Source organism: Aphelocoma coerulescens, chromosome 21 (genome assembly GCF_041296385.1).
Source record: "Aphelocoma coerulescens isolate FSJ_1873_10779 chromosome 21, UR_Acoe_1.0, whole genome shotgun sequence".
In the NCBI taxonomy this organism is placed as follows: Eukaryota; Metazoa; Chordata; class Aves; order Passeriformes; family Corvidae; genus Aphelocoma; species Aphelocoma coerulescens.
Genome location: NC_091034.1, coordinates 6,855,487 through 6,873,129, shown reverse-complemented (window position 1 = coordinate 6,873,129; position 17,643 = coordinate 6,855,487). Strand labels below are relative to the sequence as shown.

The window sequence follows — 17,643 nt, the reverse complement described above, 5'->3', positions numbered from 1 at the left end:
TTTTCACAGGGAAAAACATCTCGTGCCCCGACAGGAAGAACAGAACTGGAGCACTCAAATCCACTCACATGAATGGTGATTTTTTTTTTTCTCTTTGTGGGGTTTTTGTTTCCCCCCCCCCCCCCCCCCCCTTTTTTCACGTTGAGTTCAAAACTTGAGGCTGAAGCCAGGTCCTGCAGCAGATGCTCCTTGATTTGTGGTGGTCAGATGGAAACCTGTGTCCTTGAGATCATCATCACCCTGTGAAAACCAAGCAAAATCAGGGGTTGTGCAGCTGCATTTAACTCTCCAAAAATCTAAACAACAACAACAAAAACCCCTATCTCGAGATGAGAAACAAATGTTTGATTTGGTGGCATCACAGTTAAGGTTGATGCTGGGTTATTCATAATTTTTAAATATTGGCATTTTAAAAGTTTTCTTTGCTAAAGGCAAAGGTTTGAGTGTTCCTAGTTCCTGTACCCACTTCTGCCTGCATGGGAAAGATAAAAAATTGGGTATAAATAAGTGTAAACTCCACTTATTGAGCATCTAATCCAACACACACTGCACATCCTCCACGACAGTCCTGAAAAATCAAGGCTTAATAAACTTTTTATATGATTGAGTTGGGCACAATATTGTACAGTGCCATTTCAGCCATGCTGAGACACGGAATGGGTGATAAGAATTTTCTAAAATTAGGGCACCTGAGACTCTAACATGGCATATTGTGTGAACAGCACAATCCTCACAGATAGATGGAAAAGATAAATACCAGATAGAAGCCTGGCCTTTTAGGAATTCTCCAAGACTGGAAAAAGGCATCTGCTTCTATCCCCAAGATCCATATGATTTCCCAGGCTGTGGATTTATTTCAACCCAAATTTAACAGCTTAGTTGAAAGTGTAAAATAATGAACACTTTAAAAGGAGAAACTGCTCTGCACTGGGATAAAACCAGACATTTCCTTCTGCTTATGCCTGGAAATGGTGATTCTGGGAGCAGAGCAGTGACTGGCACTGGCTTTGGGAAGGAAAGCTGGACTTTCCCTGCCAGGCCAGGTGAATCTCAGGATCCCAACTCAATCCCAGCAGCACAGAGCCCATGTGCCCAGCCCAGGTGAGGCTCTGGAGCTGTGCCACACTCACAGAATCACAGAATGAACCAGGCTGGAAAAGACCTTTGAGATCACCAAGCCCAACTTATGACCCAACACTGCCACACCAACTAAACCCTGGCACTGAGTGCCACACCCAGGGATGGTGACTCCACCACCTCCATAGACCATCCCAGTGCCCAAAGATGATTCCAGTGCCCAACTCACCAGCACTGGCCTTTGGGAAGGAAAGCTGGACTTTCCCTGCCACTGCAGGTGAATCTCAGGATCTCAACAAAAGCCCAGCCCCAGGGCAGGCTCTGGAGCTGTGCCACACTCACCAGCCCTGCCTTTGGGAAGGAAAGCTGGGCAGAGCCCACATGCCCAGCCCCAGGGCAGGCTCTGGAGCTGTGCCACACTCACCAGCACTGCCTTTGGGAAGGAAAGCTGGGCAGAGCCCACGTGCCCAGCCCCAGGGCAGGCTCTGGAGCTGTGCCACACTCACCAGCACTGCCTTTGGGAAGGAAAGCTGGGCAGAGCCCACGTGCCCAGCCCCAGGGGAGGCTCTGGAGCTGTGCCACACTCACCAGCCCTGCCTTTGGGAAGGAAAGCTGGGCAGAGCCCACGTGCCCAGCCCCAGGGGAGGCTCTGGAGCTGTGCCACACTCACCAGCCCTGCCTTTGGGAAGGAAAGCTGGGCAGAGCCCACATGCCCAGCCCCAGGGGAGGCTCTGGAGCTGTGCCACACTCACCAGCCCTGCCTTTGGGAAGGAAAGCTGGGCAGAGCCCACGTGCCCAGCCCCAGGACAGGCTCTGGAGCTGTGCCACACTCACCAGCCCTGCCTTTGGGAAGGAAAGCTGGGCAGAGCCCACATGCCCAGCCCCAGGGCAGGCTCTGGAGCTGTGCCACACTCACCAGCACTGCCTTTGGGAAGGAAAGCTGGGCAGAGCCCACGTGCCCAGCCCCAGGGGAGGCTCTGGAGCTGTGCCACACTCACCAGCCCTGCCTTTGGGAAGGAAAGCTGGGCAGAGCCCACGTGCCCAGCCCCAGGGGAGGCTCTGGAGCTGTGCCACACTCACCAGCCCTGCCTTTGGGAAGGAAAGCTGGGCAGAGCCCACGTGCCCAGCCCCAGGGCAGGCTCTGGAGCTGTGCCACACTCACCAGCCCTGGCTTTGGGAAGGAAAGCTGGGCAGAGCCCACGTGCCCAGCCCCAGGGGAGGCTCTGGAGCTGTGCCACACTCACCAGCCCTGGCTTTGGGAAGGAAAGCTGGGCAGAGCCCACGTGCCCAGCCCCAGGACAGGCTCTGGAGCTGTGCCACACTCACCAGCCCTGCCTTTGGGAAGGAAAGCTGGGCAGAGCCCACATGCCCAGCCCCAGGACAGGCTCTGGAGCTGTGCCACACTCACCAGCCCTGGCTTTGGGAAGGAAAGCTGGGCAGAGCCCACGTGCCCAGCCCCAGGGGAGGCTCTGGAGCTGTGCCACACTCACCAGCCCTGCCTTTGGGAAGGAAAGCTGGGCAGAGCCCACGTGCCCAGCCCCAGGACAGGCTCTGGAGCTGTGCCACACTCACCAGCACTACCTTTGGGAAGGAAAGCTGGGCAGAGCCCACATGCCCAGCCCCAGGGCAGGCTCTGGAGCTGTGCCACACTCACCAGCCCTGCCTTTGGGAAGGAAAGCTGGGCAGAGCCCACGTGCCCAGCCCCAGGGCAGGCTCTGGAGCTGTGCCACACTCACCAGCACTACCTTTGGGAAGGAAAGCTGGGCAGAGCCCACGTGCCCAGCCCCAGGGGAGGCTCTGGAGCTGTGCCACACTCACCAGCTGGCTGTAGCCCAGCCCTCCCTCGGGGGGCCGGGGGCTGGTGCCCCTCTTGACCCGCTGCTGCTCGCTCTTGGCTGGCCAGGTGGGGAACATGGAGGGGTCGATGGGCAGCGGGGTCTCCCGGAAGTACTCGTGCTTCAGCCCGTCCTCGGCCGTGATCCTGCGCGCTGGGTAATACGTCAGGAAGCTGCCAAGGAGGCAGGAAAAACATGGGAATTCCAGCCCCTCAAATCAGGGATTGTTCAGCAACGAGGCTGAGAGTTTTGTGATGTTTAACACAATTCTGTCACTGGGTTTTGGGGATAATTCCACTACTGGTGTGGGGTGTGATTCTGTTCGTTGGGTGTAATTCTGTGACTGGGTATTGGGTATAATTTTATTAATAATAATAATTCTATTCGTTGGCTTTAATTCTGTTAATGGTATTGGGTGTAATTCTATTAATTTGGGATCATTTTATTACTGGGTATTGGGTATAATTCTATTAATTGGGTATAATTCTATTAATTGGGTACTGGGTATAATTAATTTGGTATCATTCTATTACTGGTATTGAGTATAATTCTATTAGTTGGGTATAATTCTATTGGGTATTGGGTATAATTCTATTAATTGGGTATTGGGTAAAATTCTATTAACTTGGTATAATTCTATTACTGGTATTGTGTATAGTTCTATTAATTGGGTATAATTCTATTAATTGAGTATTGGGTAAAATTCTATTAATTTGGTATCATTCTATTACTAGTATTTGGTATAATTCTATTAACTTGGTTTAATTCTATTACTGGTATTGGGTATAATTTTATTAATTGGGTATAATTCTATTAATTGACTATTGTGTATAATTCTATTAACTTGGTATAATTCTATTACTGGTATTGAGTATAATTTCATTAATTTGGTTTAATTCTATTACTGGTATTGGGTATAATTCTATGAATATAATTCTATTAACTGGGTACAATTCTATGGGTATTTGGGGTAATTCTATTAATTGGGTATTGGCTATAATTCTGTGACCAGGTAATGGGTGTAACTATTAATTTGGCATAATTCTATTACTGGTATTGGGTGTAATTCTATTAATTTGGTTTCATTCTATTGCTGGTTTAGGATACAATTTCATTACTGGGTATTAGGTACAATTCTATTAATTGGGTACAATTCTATGACAGGGGTATAAGGTGTAATTCTATTAATTGGGTGTAATTCTGTTAATGATTGCTGCCATATCATCTAACAGAACTGATTTTTAAGACAGGCTCCTCCATGAAGCTGTAATTAATGGGACAGCAGCTGGAACTACACACCCAAGCAGCTTCTGTAGGGATCTGCTCACAGAGGTGTAAATCACTGGATACCTCAGACCCTCTGGACAGCCAGATAAAGCTCCACAGTGATCCAGGATAATTCCATCAGAATATTTTACAATGCTTTTTCTACTATTTCAAGAGAGATTTTAGACATTCTATTAATCCCCCAGGTACTCCTGTAACACAGTGTAACTGCACAGCCTGGGGTTGATTTCATAAACCTTTCACAACACAGAAAATTCTTTTCCTGCCCACATATTCCCAGGGATCCCCTGGAATTTGGCACCCACTTGTTCATCAGGTCAAAGCCCTGGTCAGAGAGGAGAGCCCCGAATCTCTTGCGCAGGTTGTTGTAGGGATACTCTGTGAAGGTCATTTTCTTCACTGCTGGCAGCTCATTGTAACCAGGCCAGATTTTTTCACTGGGAGTACCCAGATCCTGCAAATTAAAATATCTCCTTAATAAATTCAGAGTGCAACCCTTTCTTTATTCCAAAGGGAATATCCAGAGGGAACAGACAAAATAAATCGTGGTCTCGGCCTACTCAAAGTGTTGTAAAGCAGATTAAATAACTTTTTATTAAGGCTGAATATCTGTTAAAAGAGCAACAAGCACTACTCCAATGTTCCTGTTTCTAAAACCAGTTAAAATCCAAAAACATTTAAGAAGTTACCTTAAAAACTTTGTTAATCTGGTCGATTTCTGACTTCCCTGGGAACAGCGGCTTCTGCGTCAGGAGCTCCCCAAAAATACACCCCACTGACCACATGTCTATGGCTGTGGAATACTCCTGGAAAGCAAGGGAATAAAATCAGACCTCAGAAAAAGCAGGGAGATATTTTCACTGAGTTGTCTGGAGGGGTGTTGTGGTTTTTGGGGGTTTGTTTGGGTTTTTTTGAGCACAACACCCACAACCCATACCCAAGGGCCAGGTCTCAACTGTATTTATTTAGAAGTTGTAGTTACTGTGAATTATGAGCAATATCCATGTACACAACTATTTCAGGATGAAAGGTGGAAGTCTCCACACTGATGCCTCCTTTTTTCACTCACAAGCCAAGCAGCACAGCTGATAAACCAGTATTTTTTATGGCATGGCTCTTGTCACTGCAGCCCTACAGAACCTCACTGATTTCACCCAGATTTCAGTTATCAGCAGGGAACGTTCTAGAACAGTACCAGTACCTTGTTCTGCTCTCAGATGTCACGAGTTTTAGACTAATTTAAAAAGACATTTAAAAATCCAGCTGTCAAAGGTGACAGTTTGCCACAATCCACGAGGAATCCACCAGCACTGACCACATCAGCATTCCAAGGGACAAAACCCATCTGTCACCCACCCACCCCATGCCCAGGGAAGATGGAAGGTTTTTAGCTGGGTCATTAGGAAGAGTAATACTGAATATTCAGGATTTTCTCCTCTGAATCAATATAAAGACCCAAGCATGCTCACACTTTGTTCATGATTTATAAAATACAGTCAGGCTGCAGAGTCACTGCTCCAGCAGCCAGAGCAACAAGGAGGAGCTCACCTTTGCTCCAAGCAACAGCTCTGGAGCTCTGTACCACAGTGTCACAACCACAGGGGTGTAGGGCTTCAGGGGAGACCCATATTCCCTGGCTAATCCAAAATCTCCAACCTGAAAGGAAAATAAACAACATTTCCAGCAGTGCTCATTCACCATCAGTGCCACGATGGCCATTGCACAGAACTGTGCTCAGCTCTGGGCACAGCTGTAACTCTGTAATTCTGCAGCACAGAATTTGTCCTGATTTCCTCATTTTGTTTCCTAATTCTTACTTTCAGAATGCCTGAATGACTGAGCAGCAGGTTGGAAGTTTTCAAGTCTCGGTGCAGGATCCAGTTGTCGTGGAGGTGTTTGACCCCTCGCAGTAACTGAATCATCAAAGTCTTCACTTCCCCTGCAATGATAAAAAAAAACCCCCAAATGCATTGAAGAAAATAAATCTACCTTTAATTTTTGTTTTGTTTGTTTGGAGAACAGGGAAAGGGGCAGGAAGGAGTGGCAAGTTAAAAGCACAGCATAGCCTGAACCATAAAAATGTGTCACAGAACAGGAGCAGTCACACCCACAGAGCTGCCAACAAAGCAAAATTCATTTGGGCAGCTGGAATGCATCCAAATTATGCTCAGAAATTATTGCCTCTCATAGGAAGCGGCCAAAATTAAAGCCCAGTGCACTCTTCCAGTTCAGCACAGGGGAAACTCCCCCAGTTTCACCTCTGAACAGCTCCACTCCACCCCAAACACACAAACTGGATTCATCACCAGCTGTCACCACGAGGATCAGCACTCCCAGCCAACAGCCAACCTTAACTTGTGTCAGGTTTTACAGAACAAACAGAAAAAGCCAGGAAGTGTCAGTTCCAAGGAACACAGGACATTCCAAAGCAACACATGGCACTGCCCAAAGCCAGGTCTCTGCTGCCAGCAGGGCCACTGCCATTTGTGTTGGCCACTTTTCCAGCTCTGAGAATTTCAGGAGACTGTGGCAAACAGTACCTGGCAGAAAAGGCTGTTTCATTGTTTCCATCAGGCTCTTGAGGTCGTGTTCTACATAGTTCATCACAATATAGATTTTATCCATGTTACTGCCCACAACGATCTCCTGCAACGCACAAACAGATGATCAAAACCTGCACATGGTATCTAAAAAGCATCCAAAATCAATTTTAGAGATCTACTGGCAAGAGGATGGATGCTGCCACTGGTATAATCCTCAGAAAATGTATTTTTGCTATTAAAAAACAGCTCATTTTTTACAAAACATCAAAATTGTGGAGACAGGGATGCCTATGCAGCCTTATAAGCAGCACACCACTGGTCACAGATGCAAGCTCTGCCAAGGTCACTGATATTTGATAAGGCATTTGAAAGCCAAGAGGAATATTTCAAGAACAAAAATACTTTTGAGATAAAGGATTGCAGCCTTACTCTGACAGTGACAATGTTTAGGTGCTGTGCTTTCAGAATTGTATTTATTTCTCTCAGAGAAGTAATGGGAAAGCCTTCCTTCTCCTTCTCCATTTTCAGTCGCTTCAGAGCCACAATTTCATCTGCAAAGGAAACACATTTCCCATCATCACACAGTTAATAAATACACATTACCAGGTCCCCCAGTGTTCTCTCAGTGATTAAATATTCAATTAACTGTGCTGTTTTGCCTTTTGCTGGTAAAGAAATACTTTAAACAGATTTATTTCATCACTGAAAAATGCAGAATGGTAATTTGCACACAAGTGCAGCCCTAAATACCCTGAAGAAACTGGAGGGCACTGATACCCACCAGTCTTTTTGTCCTTTGCCCTGTACACCACACCATAGGTTCCTTCTTCAATCCTGTTCAAACACTGGAATTCCTCCACGCTGCGACATCCCTGAAAGAAACAGAGGGACAACATTTACTCCTCCAGCATCTGGGGGAAGGTTTTGGTTGGATTTTTTAAAAAAACATCCACTAAACTTCAGCAATTTCACAGGCATAGTTAAAATTTACCAGAAGAATTTAACTGTATGGCTGCACCATATGAGAAAGGTATCTTGGGGTTTTATTTTTCATAGAGTTTCTAAAGGAATCCTGGACAGAGCCTGTGTTTCAGCAGATTAACTAAATTATTCCATTCACTTTTGCACAGAATAATCTGAAATACCTGCCACAAAGGCAAAGGCAGCAACTCAGCACCGTACACTGATAACTTTCACATAATTAGTTAGTAAGAATCTGAATTTTATTAGTATTTCTGCACTTTGCTACATAAAGAAGAACCAGTTTCTGTTTATGGTAACAGAACTCTTCTCTCACAAGGATCTATTTCCAGACAGCAATACCAAGATAACAGGTATCAATTATGTAATTACATTCTTATCTACATTTAAGAGGGTGGTCCCCTACCTGGAGGGCAGGAAGATACTTGGGAAGCTCCTGTTTCAGCTCAATGGGAGAGGAAGCTGGAGAATCAGGAATATATTCCCCTTCTGTCATGGCATTGGAATGAGGGGATCCCTCCCCGACCTCCTCCTCCTCCACCTCACTCCCTGCTGAATCTCGGTCAAACCTCGACTCTGTAACTTTAAAAGTCAGAATCAGTCGTGGAAAGAGGAGTTGTCTGGAATAATTAAACTCAGCTTTAGGCAAATAAAGGTGGTGACACTGATCACTGCATGGGAGAGGGTCATGGAGAAGTCCAATTCCTCCTCTTGGCAGAGGTGATGCTTTCAAGAACTCACAGTCATGGACCTACAGTTTCCAGTGTTAATGCAGCAGGTCAGAAGAATAAATCTTTAGACCAGAATGAAAGAGAAAACTGACCCAGGATCTCCACCCTGACTGCAAAGCTTTTGTGATGAGAGGACAGGACAAAAGAACACAAAATGAAAGAGAAGGAAACATCAGCTCATGAGACTGATTCCCTCTAAACATAAAGCTTGGAGCGGATTTCAAGGAATTTCTGAGTTTGACATGAGAATGGCATTTAAAGTATTTTAAATATTTGCAGAAATAGATTTATTCTGCTACAAAAACTCAGCCAAACACTTCTTTAAAATAGCCAATATTTGCATTGTACCAACTGGGATGTGGTTTCCATTCTCCCGTTCCTCCTCTTCACTCATTTCCTCTTCGCTCACCTCCTCTGCAAAACAGAACCAGGTTTGATTGAAAAAACTCCTGCAGCTCCTTGGGAGACAAATCCCTGCTGAAATCCTTTTCTATCTCACCAGGCCTTCTGCACTGGCAGTGACCAAGCACTTCTGTTTCACTTGGACAGCAAATGCTTCCAACAGGGAACACAATTCTTACCAATTACCTGGGAACTGGGATGTGGGCAGGTAAATAAATTATGAATATTTGCTGATTAATTGATTTTAAAGGAAAACACCCAGCCATCAGAGGGTGCTTTTGTGCTTTTTCTTTGCTAATTAATGACAAGAATGGCTGCACACAGACTTTTTTACTGAACCTTTTGTTATTACATTCATTCACTTGAAAAAAGTTCTGAAATTTGCAACTGAAAAGGATTCAAAATGACAAAGACATTTGGATTTCACCACCCCCCAAAGAAGTGCAAGACTGTGCTCTGCAGAATATTTGATGTGTTACAGAACCACTTGAACTGTTGACCACTTAAGGGAGACAAGAATGACTTTCAGGTTTCTGAGGTGGCTTCTTAGATGAAGAATTGGTATTACCTCTACACAAAAGGATAGAATATGACTTGTACTTGGGTTTTTTCTTTTTAGTTATCTTGACCTGAGAGGTCTCAGCCTACCCTAGACTAAGAGAAAAGGAAAATGTTCAAATAAAACAACACAGGATGAGGAAAAAAAGAAAATCACACACCCCTGTAGGCCCTGCTTTGTGATGCTCACCTGCTGACTGCTCAGACACCTCCTCAGAATTGCTTCCTGTCTCCTCCTCCTCCTCCTCTTCCTCTCCCTCTTCCTCAGAGCCTTCACTGCTGGACTCTTCCTCCTCCTCTTCTGAGCCTGATCCAGATTCTGTCCAGGAATAATCAAACACACAACTGAGCAGGCACACACCAACAGTGCTTACTCAGCAGAGAAATTAATTAGATCTGTACAATTAATCACATCTCCTAAATTGCATTTAATCACCTGAGGAAGACTCTGCTGAGCTGGTTTTTCTCTCACTGTCACTGATGTCTTGCAAGTCTGACAGAGGATCCCTCTCTTCTGGTTTCTCTTCTTTTACTGCTGAAACCATAAAAATTAAAAACACAGAGCTAATTGAGTATCATTTCCAAGCCTCTGAACTCCCAGGTAACTGCTTCACTTTCTGCTGGCATTAAATCAGTGCTGAACATTCAGTATTGGAAATTCAGAGCACTAAAAAGAAAAAAAATATATATATAATCATTCCACACTCTGCTCAATGACAAACAGCTTTTCTGAATTGCAGTGGTGCAGGATCAACAGCCCAAAATATGGAATATTGACCTGGTTTTTAAACATGATGTGTTCCTAAGCTCTTCTAAGATTAATTAAAACAGGGGGAAAAAAGGAAAAAAAAGTACCATGGTGACAAGAATCACCAGGACAGGGTGCCTACACACTGGTTACTGTCAGTGCTCACTGCTCCAGTGCAGACTCTCTGATCCCCATGAAAAATCCCTGGTGGTTGATTAGGCAGGAATTTCCCAGGACTTGCTGCCTGCCTCCACCTGGAATTCCAGCTAACTCCATCCTGATTTGAGTGGCTACACTTCTTTTCACAGCTGCACACGTTAGCAAGGCAGACCCAGAGCTTTCCTCCTTCCAACAAAGGCATCTTTATGTCACTTGTGCAAGTTCTCTACCCCCAGAACCTTCAGGTGGGATCATTTTCTGGCTTGGAAAACAAAATTCACCATCTAAGCAGAACACTGCCTTAAGGATTTAATTTCTTCTACAAGATGACAACACCAGTGATGCTTACATTGATCTCTGTGAGGTCACTTTTTAAGGTAATTTAGCTCCTAACCACAAATCCAACTGGAGCTGGAGGTACCAATCCCTTTTTAACCTGCAAGGGAATTCACCTGCAAGGTTTTAAAAATTCAGTCAGCTGCTTCTTTCACCACTGAACAGGGTAACTCATTCAGAAACTTTTCCAATTCCTACTCCTACCCCTAAATCCATTCCATTTGTCACTGGTACAACTCCTGCAAAACCAGCATTGCTTTAGCAAACAGCACAAATGTAGAGATCTGTGAAGATTCCAGAGTTATGCTGCTGGAGCTGAGGTGGACAATACTTTAAACTGAGCACCTGGGATGTTTGTTTAAGACTAAAAATTGAACACTACCCCAGCCCAGCTCCTGCTGCCCCCAAAGACAGTGTAGAGTGGCAGATGCTACCTGGTTTCCTGCTCTCTCCTTGCTCAAGCTTGTCTCTCTGCTGGCGCAAAGGGCTGCGACTCCAGGGTCTCATTTTTACTTTGTCTCCATATTCTTCCCTCACTGTTCTATGGTGTGCAGAAACTAGGGAAAACAAAACCACAAGAAATTGTTACATCTGCCTAATTAGAGTTGTCCTGTCTGCCACAGCCACCTGATGTGAATGCTTTTCATTGTTTGGTTTTTTTTTTTTTTACAGGGTAACGGGGAAGAGTGGGAGAAGAACCTACTTAAATCTAGGAGAATGAAGGGCTTTGATTTATCTCAAATAAAATATGGATTTGTACTGCTTAGAGAAAGCTGCTGCCACACTTAAAAACAGAAGCAAGCTGCCCTGTATGTTACACAGTAAATACCTTGATTCTAAAGCATTAATGCCAGAGAAAGAAGTGGAAAAAATGTAAAAGAATAAAACCAGCTGAGGTTTAGAAGGAGCTGACAGAACATTCAGAACAATAAAACCAATTAAATGAAAGGTTACACAGATTGAGCACTATCAGCATAAAGCCAAGCACAAAAAGGAGCTGTTTGGTATGAGCTGAGCAAGAAAGAAAAGCAAAAAAATATGGTTTGTTCTGCTATTCTTCAATAAACTTCTCCAATCCTCACAGGAATGGGCTCTGATTTTACCTCTGAAAGTTGGGACAGAGATTCTTTAACCAAAATTATGTGAGCTTAGACTGCAAATACCCAACACGCTGTGCAAAGAGTTCATGTGCAGAACTTAAACTGTTCAGGCACCAGATCTTCCCACCTGACTCCCACTACAGCATTTTCCATGCCTGGAGTACTTACATGACCTCTCCCCCCTTTGCAATTTATTCCCCCAAATCCTTAAAACGTTGAATTTTGAGGTTTCAACCTCTACCAAATTGAGTTATACTCAAGCCAAAGAGTTCACAACCACTGGGATCATGCTGGGTGCACACAGTGGCACCTCCAGCAATCTTGTTTTTATGGGAAATCTCCCTGACAGGGAGAGGCAAAGACTCACTGACAATCAACCTGCCAGGATATTTTAGGCACCTAACATCATCACTTGTTTTTATCTCCCCATGTAGAACTTCGATTTCCTTTTCCCTTCCCAGTGAAAGGTCTCCCCACTTGAACTTTTTATTAAAATTCCGGCCACTTTCTATCCCTCCACTCCACCACTGTGTCAGCAGATAGGAAAGTGATAGAGAGTATGAAGAATATTTATGCAGAGAGAGTCACCTTCTCTCCTGGCTTCCCTCTCCTTCCTCCTCTCCTCAGCTCTCCTTTCTCGCTCCTTTTGCTCCCGTTGTTCCTTCTGCTGCTCCCGGATTTTTCTTTCCCTTTCCCTCTCGAGTTGCTCCAAACGATCTCTGGAAAATAATTTTTGTTTTGTTACCATTTCAGCTCGTGAAGAGAAGGAAATCTGGGTTTGCAGCACCAAACCACTAAACTCAACTTCCTTATCAACACCCCCAGTTGGGCATCAGTCAAAAACAGGTGGAGTTTTTCAGCTGACCCTTTAAAAAACAGGTTTCAAAGACCCAGACCAGGAATTCTCCACCCTATCAGGATTTAAGCAGAAATGAAGCCAGTTCAGTTAATTAATGCCTTGATCCTTTGCAAATCTGCTTTGTACTCTTTTTTTACGTTGGAAAAAACCTCTAAGACCATCCAATCTTTTTGTTACAGTGAACCACTGGCAGTGAATTCACCTGGAACATCCATGGCACTGAAGCAACTTTGAAACAATTAAAGTGAAGAACACATTCCCAGGAACACAGACAAGTTTTCACTGGGGGGTTTTTTGTTTTTTTTGGTCATTTCAGAACAACAAATGCTCAGAGATAGATCAGAGGAGGCAGCTGCTCATCTCCCTCCCCAGGGGAGGGAGGGATGGATGTACCTCTCCCTCCTGGAATGCTCCCTTGCCATCTCTCTCCGTTTCTGTCTCTCCCATTCACGCCGGGCTTTATCCTGCTCTTCTCTATGTCTCTTCCTACGCTCATGCTCCCGTTCTTTCTCTTTCACTCTGGCATGTTTCCCTTAAACAAACAGAAATCAGTTTCTGAGTGTTACTGGTCAAAATAGTCAGCGCTCCCGTTTTCACAAAGCAGAACTCAGAGAGGGTGGAACTGATGGGAACCTACTGCCATCATCTCTGTTGTTTTCTTAAAGAGAAAATCCTGTGCTGGAAGGGGGTTGGAAAGTCCAAAGTGTGTAAGATCTTGCAGAAATACTTGTATTGAAGTAAAAAATGGTTGTTAGTGACAGGAAGACAACGGGAATGTCTCTAGAAAGGATGTTTTTTTTTCCTTGGTAGGTACAAAGATCAGAGGCCTTTCACTCAGTGAAGCCAGAGAGAAGCTTATCAGGCTTCAAGGAGTGAAAGTGACCTCAGTGTCCCTGTCCCAAAGTGATTTCTGTCCTCTCAACCATGTTCATACCCCTGTAATTTCCATAAGGCACTAAACACAGCCAAAGAAATAATAGAAGTTTAAATTCCTCTGTCTTATCCACCTGCTATGTCTCCTTTAGTCTGAATTATTGTCATTTACTCTACACAGAGCTTCCCAAGGGGAAGTTCCCAGAAACCAGAAGCTTCCAAGTGTGGCAAGAAGCACCTTCTGCAGAATGACTTCGGTGCCTGCGTTTCTCTTTCCTCTTCTCATCTTTCCTATGATGGGTTTTTTCTTTCCGGGACATTTGCTGGGGTGGTTTGATAGCCAAGGAATCATCTTCTTCTCCCCTAAAAGGCAGGACAGGAATAAACTCAGGGAGGTGACAGGTGCTGTCAAACAGACCAGGAGTTATTTCCTCTTCTTGAAAAGATTCCCATTTTATACTGAATTTCTGCAATAACCCTAAATCAAAACTGGACCACAACACACTGTTAAATCTTAACCAGTGCTTCAAAAAAGTTACCCTGGTGTGTTCTCTGAGGAGGATTTGCCACTTCTGCACACTAAAAAAATGAGATTCTTCCCCTTCAGGTATTTGAAGCCCTCTTCTCAGGACTTCTAAAGGTTCATTTCAGGAACTCTTTGTCTTTTTATTTCCTTATTCTTACCTGTCTTCCATTGAGTCTTCCCTCCTGTACGGTGAGTTCCTGATGGTTATTTCCATGCGATGGTCTCTCAGCTCCCCCTCTTCAAGAGAATCCCGCTTGGAATCCCTGTCATCTGACTGAGGGGATCAAAAGAGAGGGAAAATTCCATTTATTTGTATGTCTCAAAATGAAAAAAAAAAAAATATTACTGAAGCCTTCCACTGCTGGCTCAGAAATCCAGCCTTGTCTGGTCACCCCTGTAAAATCCACTGATTTATGAGAGCAGCACTCTGACTGCAATTACAGCTGAACTGCTTTAATTCAACATAATTAAAGAAAATTAAACACTAAGGAAGATTGCAGTAACTACTGTGGGCTTCTTTCTGCAGTAATTATTCTGTACACAGCTGTACCAAACCAAACAGCAACATAAAAGTGATTCCAAATTTACCTTAACATGTTTTTTCTATAAAATCTTTAAAAGTTGTTCCTTGGACTGCAACTCCCAGTTAATGACATTAATTTATTTTTCTTTTCTGACAAATAACTGTAGCAAAACCCAGTGTATAATGCAAGACCAATGGAATCTTCACAAAGCGTCCTATTTTTGTGAAACTTGGGAATTAGACAAAGAATATTTCAGCTGACAGGGCATGAGCCTTGTTCTCACCAGAAAAATCAGGATACAGGCACTGCACCCCATGAAAATGCAGTTTTCCACTAATAAAGCCACTGATTCCACTAAAATGAATCCCAAAGGGCAGCTTACATTTTTCATACGTTTTATCTCTGCCTTCTCCTCTTGCTCCTTCCTTCGCTTCTTCTCCTGGAGAATTTCATCTAAAGTTTTCACTTTCCAAGAGTCCTTTTCATCACCCATTTGAGTTAAAAAAAACAACACCCTCTGAAAAAGAAGGAGACGTTCACAAACCCCACAGACAACCCTGCTTCACACCCATTTTTTTCAGGGCAAACACTTCACGTTCCATTTTTGAGTAAAGCCAGGCTGGAGCTGGCTTATGGTGAACCGAAAAATGTTTGTTTTCATCCCAGAAGATTTAAAGCCAAAGGGATGAAGGCCCTGCTGCAACTCAGGGAGCTGCTGGAGTGCACAGAAAACACAGTTTATGGCCAAGGTTTGGTGTCAGACGTTCAAAAATGACCTGAGACCTCGGGGGAGTTAACAAAGCTTGGGAAAAAGGACACGAGGAAGGCAGAGTTTATGGGATGTGTGGCAGAACTCCTGAGATAAGAAGAAAGTAATCAAGCCAATTCAGCAGCTGTGCTGAAATCAGCTGTCACTGAGTAAAAGGCGAGTCCAGCACGACCCCCGACCCGAAAGACTGAGCGTGGCACTAATTAAGATGAGAAGCGAAAGAATAATTAACCGATAGAAGTCAGAATATTAATTAACAAGAGAACTCTGTAACTTATACCCAACGAGCACTAACTCCTTGGTTTTCTGGAACGAATAAACAGCAAAAAGCTGACAGCTGGAGGGGTTTGATCTGCGGAACACACCGAGCACCCAACTCTGAGATAACTCATCGCTGTCTCTCGCTCGTGTGCCATCCCCGGCTTGTCGCACACCGCTAAACCAAGCCCATTTTAGCGGCCAGCACCGCCCGCTCCCCGCACAGCCCCGGCCCCCGGCGGCGACGGGGTCAAAGAGCCCCGCGGCCCTCACGGAGCGGTGCCACCCGCGGGCCCGCCCGGGCCGGCAGCGCGGCCGCTCCGCCGCCCGCCCCCAGCGCTGAGGCTCCCCCGGTGTCCCCTCAGCCCCCGCGGTGGCCCCGGTGTCCCCTCAGCCCTCTCGGTGTCCCCCCAGCCCCCCCGGAGCCCCCCCGGCCCCGCTCACCGCCGCCGCCACCGGGGAGTGCGAGCAGCAGCGCGCGAGTAACGCGTCACTTCCGCCCGCCGCCGCACGCCGATGACGTCAGCGCCGCCTCACGGGGCGCTAATTAGCGAAACTCGTTAATGAGGCGTTAATTGATGGGTTCCTCAACGGCCCCGCCAGCCCGAGCGGCATTAATGAACCTCCCTGTGCCCGTTCAGCGGTAAATACGAACCCACACCCGGCAGGGGTGGGAATGGAGGCGGTGTCTCCACAGGGCCGCCTTTAATGCCACATAAAAGTGTTGAGTTGGAGTGAATAAAGCGCGATTCCAACCCAAAACCTGCAACTCCTAAATGGAAATGAGTGAGAGTGTGGCACAGTGAGCGAACACGGCACAGAACAGCAAAGATCATCATGCCTTGATCCCTAATTATCCATCCCCCACTGGAAATACGACAATATTATAATGTCATATAATAACGACATCATAATGTCATACAGCGATATAATAATGTCGCATAATAATGACATAATAATGTCAAATATTAATGACATAATAATGTCATACAACGATATAATAATGTAATATAATAATGACATCATAATGTCATACAGCGATATAATAATGACATAATAATGACATCATAATGTCAAATATTAATGATATCATAATGTCATACAATGATATAATAATGTCATATAATAATGACACCATAATGTCATACAACGATATAATAATGGCATAAAATAATGACATAATAATGTCAAATATTAATGACATAATAATGTCATAGAACGATATAATAACGTCATATAATAATGACATAATAATGTCATATAATGATATAATAACATCATACAACGATATAATAATGTCATATAATAATGTCATAATAATGTCATATAACAATGACATAATAATGTCATATAATGAGCCATCTAATGGGAAATAATGACAATTTAGAAGTCAATAATGTCAATAATGACAATTTAGAGTGCTGTGGCACCTGCACCTCCGCTCACCAGGAATTCACATTTAGGGAAGACCTGCTCTGAGCGTACTGAAAAATGCCAAATAAATAATCTGCACGGCTCCAGCTCACAGAGCTCATCCTCCTCACGGGAACCTGGGGGAAATGCAGTGGCAGAAACTCTAAAATGTTGCCCAGAAATCGATTTTGTGGGCAGCACTGCTGGGGTAGTGCAGAGCTGGGGTGTGACACCCTCATGAATTCTTAACGCCGAGCCAAAAGCTCCTTGTTTGCACAGCAGCAGAGATGATTGACCAGCCTGAGTGGAGAATAAAAAGGTTTTATGAGTGGACAGTCAAGAGGTTGGTTTGTTTAATTTAAGGAAAGCAAAGGCCAAAGAGAGGGCAAAGAAAAATACACGAGATCAACGCTGGAACAAAGCCCGGCAGAAGAGGATGGTTGTGCTGCCACAGAGCAGGGGCTGTCCCTGGTGTTAAAATCTCATTCCCAAATCTTCCCAGGGCAGTGTTTTGGTCACAAAACCCAGTGGGTTTTAAAATGAACCTCAAGCAGCTGATGGTGGGATTTACATGGGAGCAGAGCTGGGATTTCTGTTTGTCACCTAAAGCAGAAATATGACACAAACCAGACTTTGTTTTCTTTTTTTTTTTTTCTTTTTTTGT

The 17,643-nt window shown here is 44.7% G+C and overlaps 1 protein-coding gene across 5 annotated transcripts; it reads right to left on the bottom strand.

Annotated features, from left to right (window-relative positions):
• Positions 1 to 118: 118 nt before the first annotated feature.
• Positions 119 to 16,064, bottom strand: LOC138121298 (cyclin-dependent kinase 11B). Of its 5 annotated transcripts, none has more exons than XM_069034679.1 (20): positions 16,011 to 16,064; positions 14,922 to 15,056; positions 14,174 to 14,289; positions 13,728 to 13,852; positions 13,010 to 13,148; positions 12,346 to 12,476; positions 11,092 to 11,214; positions 9,851 to 9,949; positions 9,605 to 9,733; positions 8,803 to 8,868; positions 8,130 to 8,305; positions 7,524 to 7,614; positions 7,172 to 7,293; positions 6,740 to 6,845; positions 6,017 to 6,138; positions 5,748 to 5,855; positions 4,889 to 5,005; positions 4,505 to 4,653; positions 2,896 to 3,085; positions 119 to 240 (listed from the first exon to the last, which is right to left on the bottom strand). In XM_069034679.1, exons 2-20 carry the CDS (start codon positions 15,030 to 15,032, stop codon positions 148 to 150), a joined length of 2,313 nt encoding a protein of 770 aa, XP_068890780.1. In that variant the 5' UTR covers positions 15,033 to 15,056; positions 16,011 to 16,064; the 3' UTR covers positions 119 to 147. The 5 variants fall into 5 exon arrangements, with proteins under 5 accessions (XP_068890780.1, XP_068890782.1, XP_068890781.1 ...); XM_069034681.1 differs by having other exon boundaries at positions 8,130 to 8,299; XM_069034680.1 differs by having other exon boundaries at positions 9,851 to 9,946.
• Between the last annotated feature and the right edge of the window lie 1,579 nt (positions 16,065 to 17,643).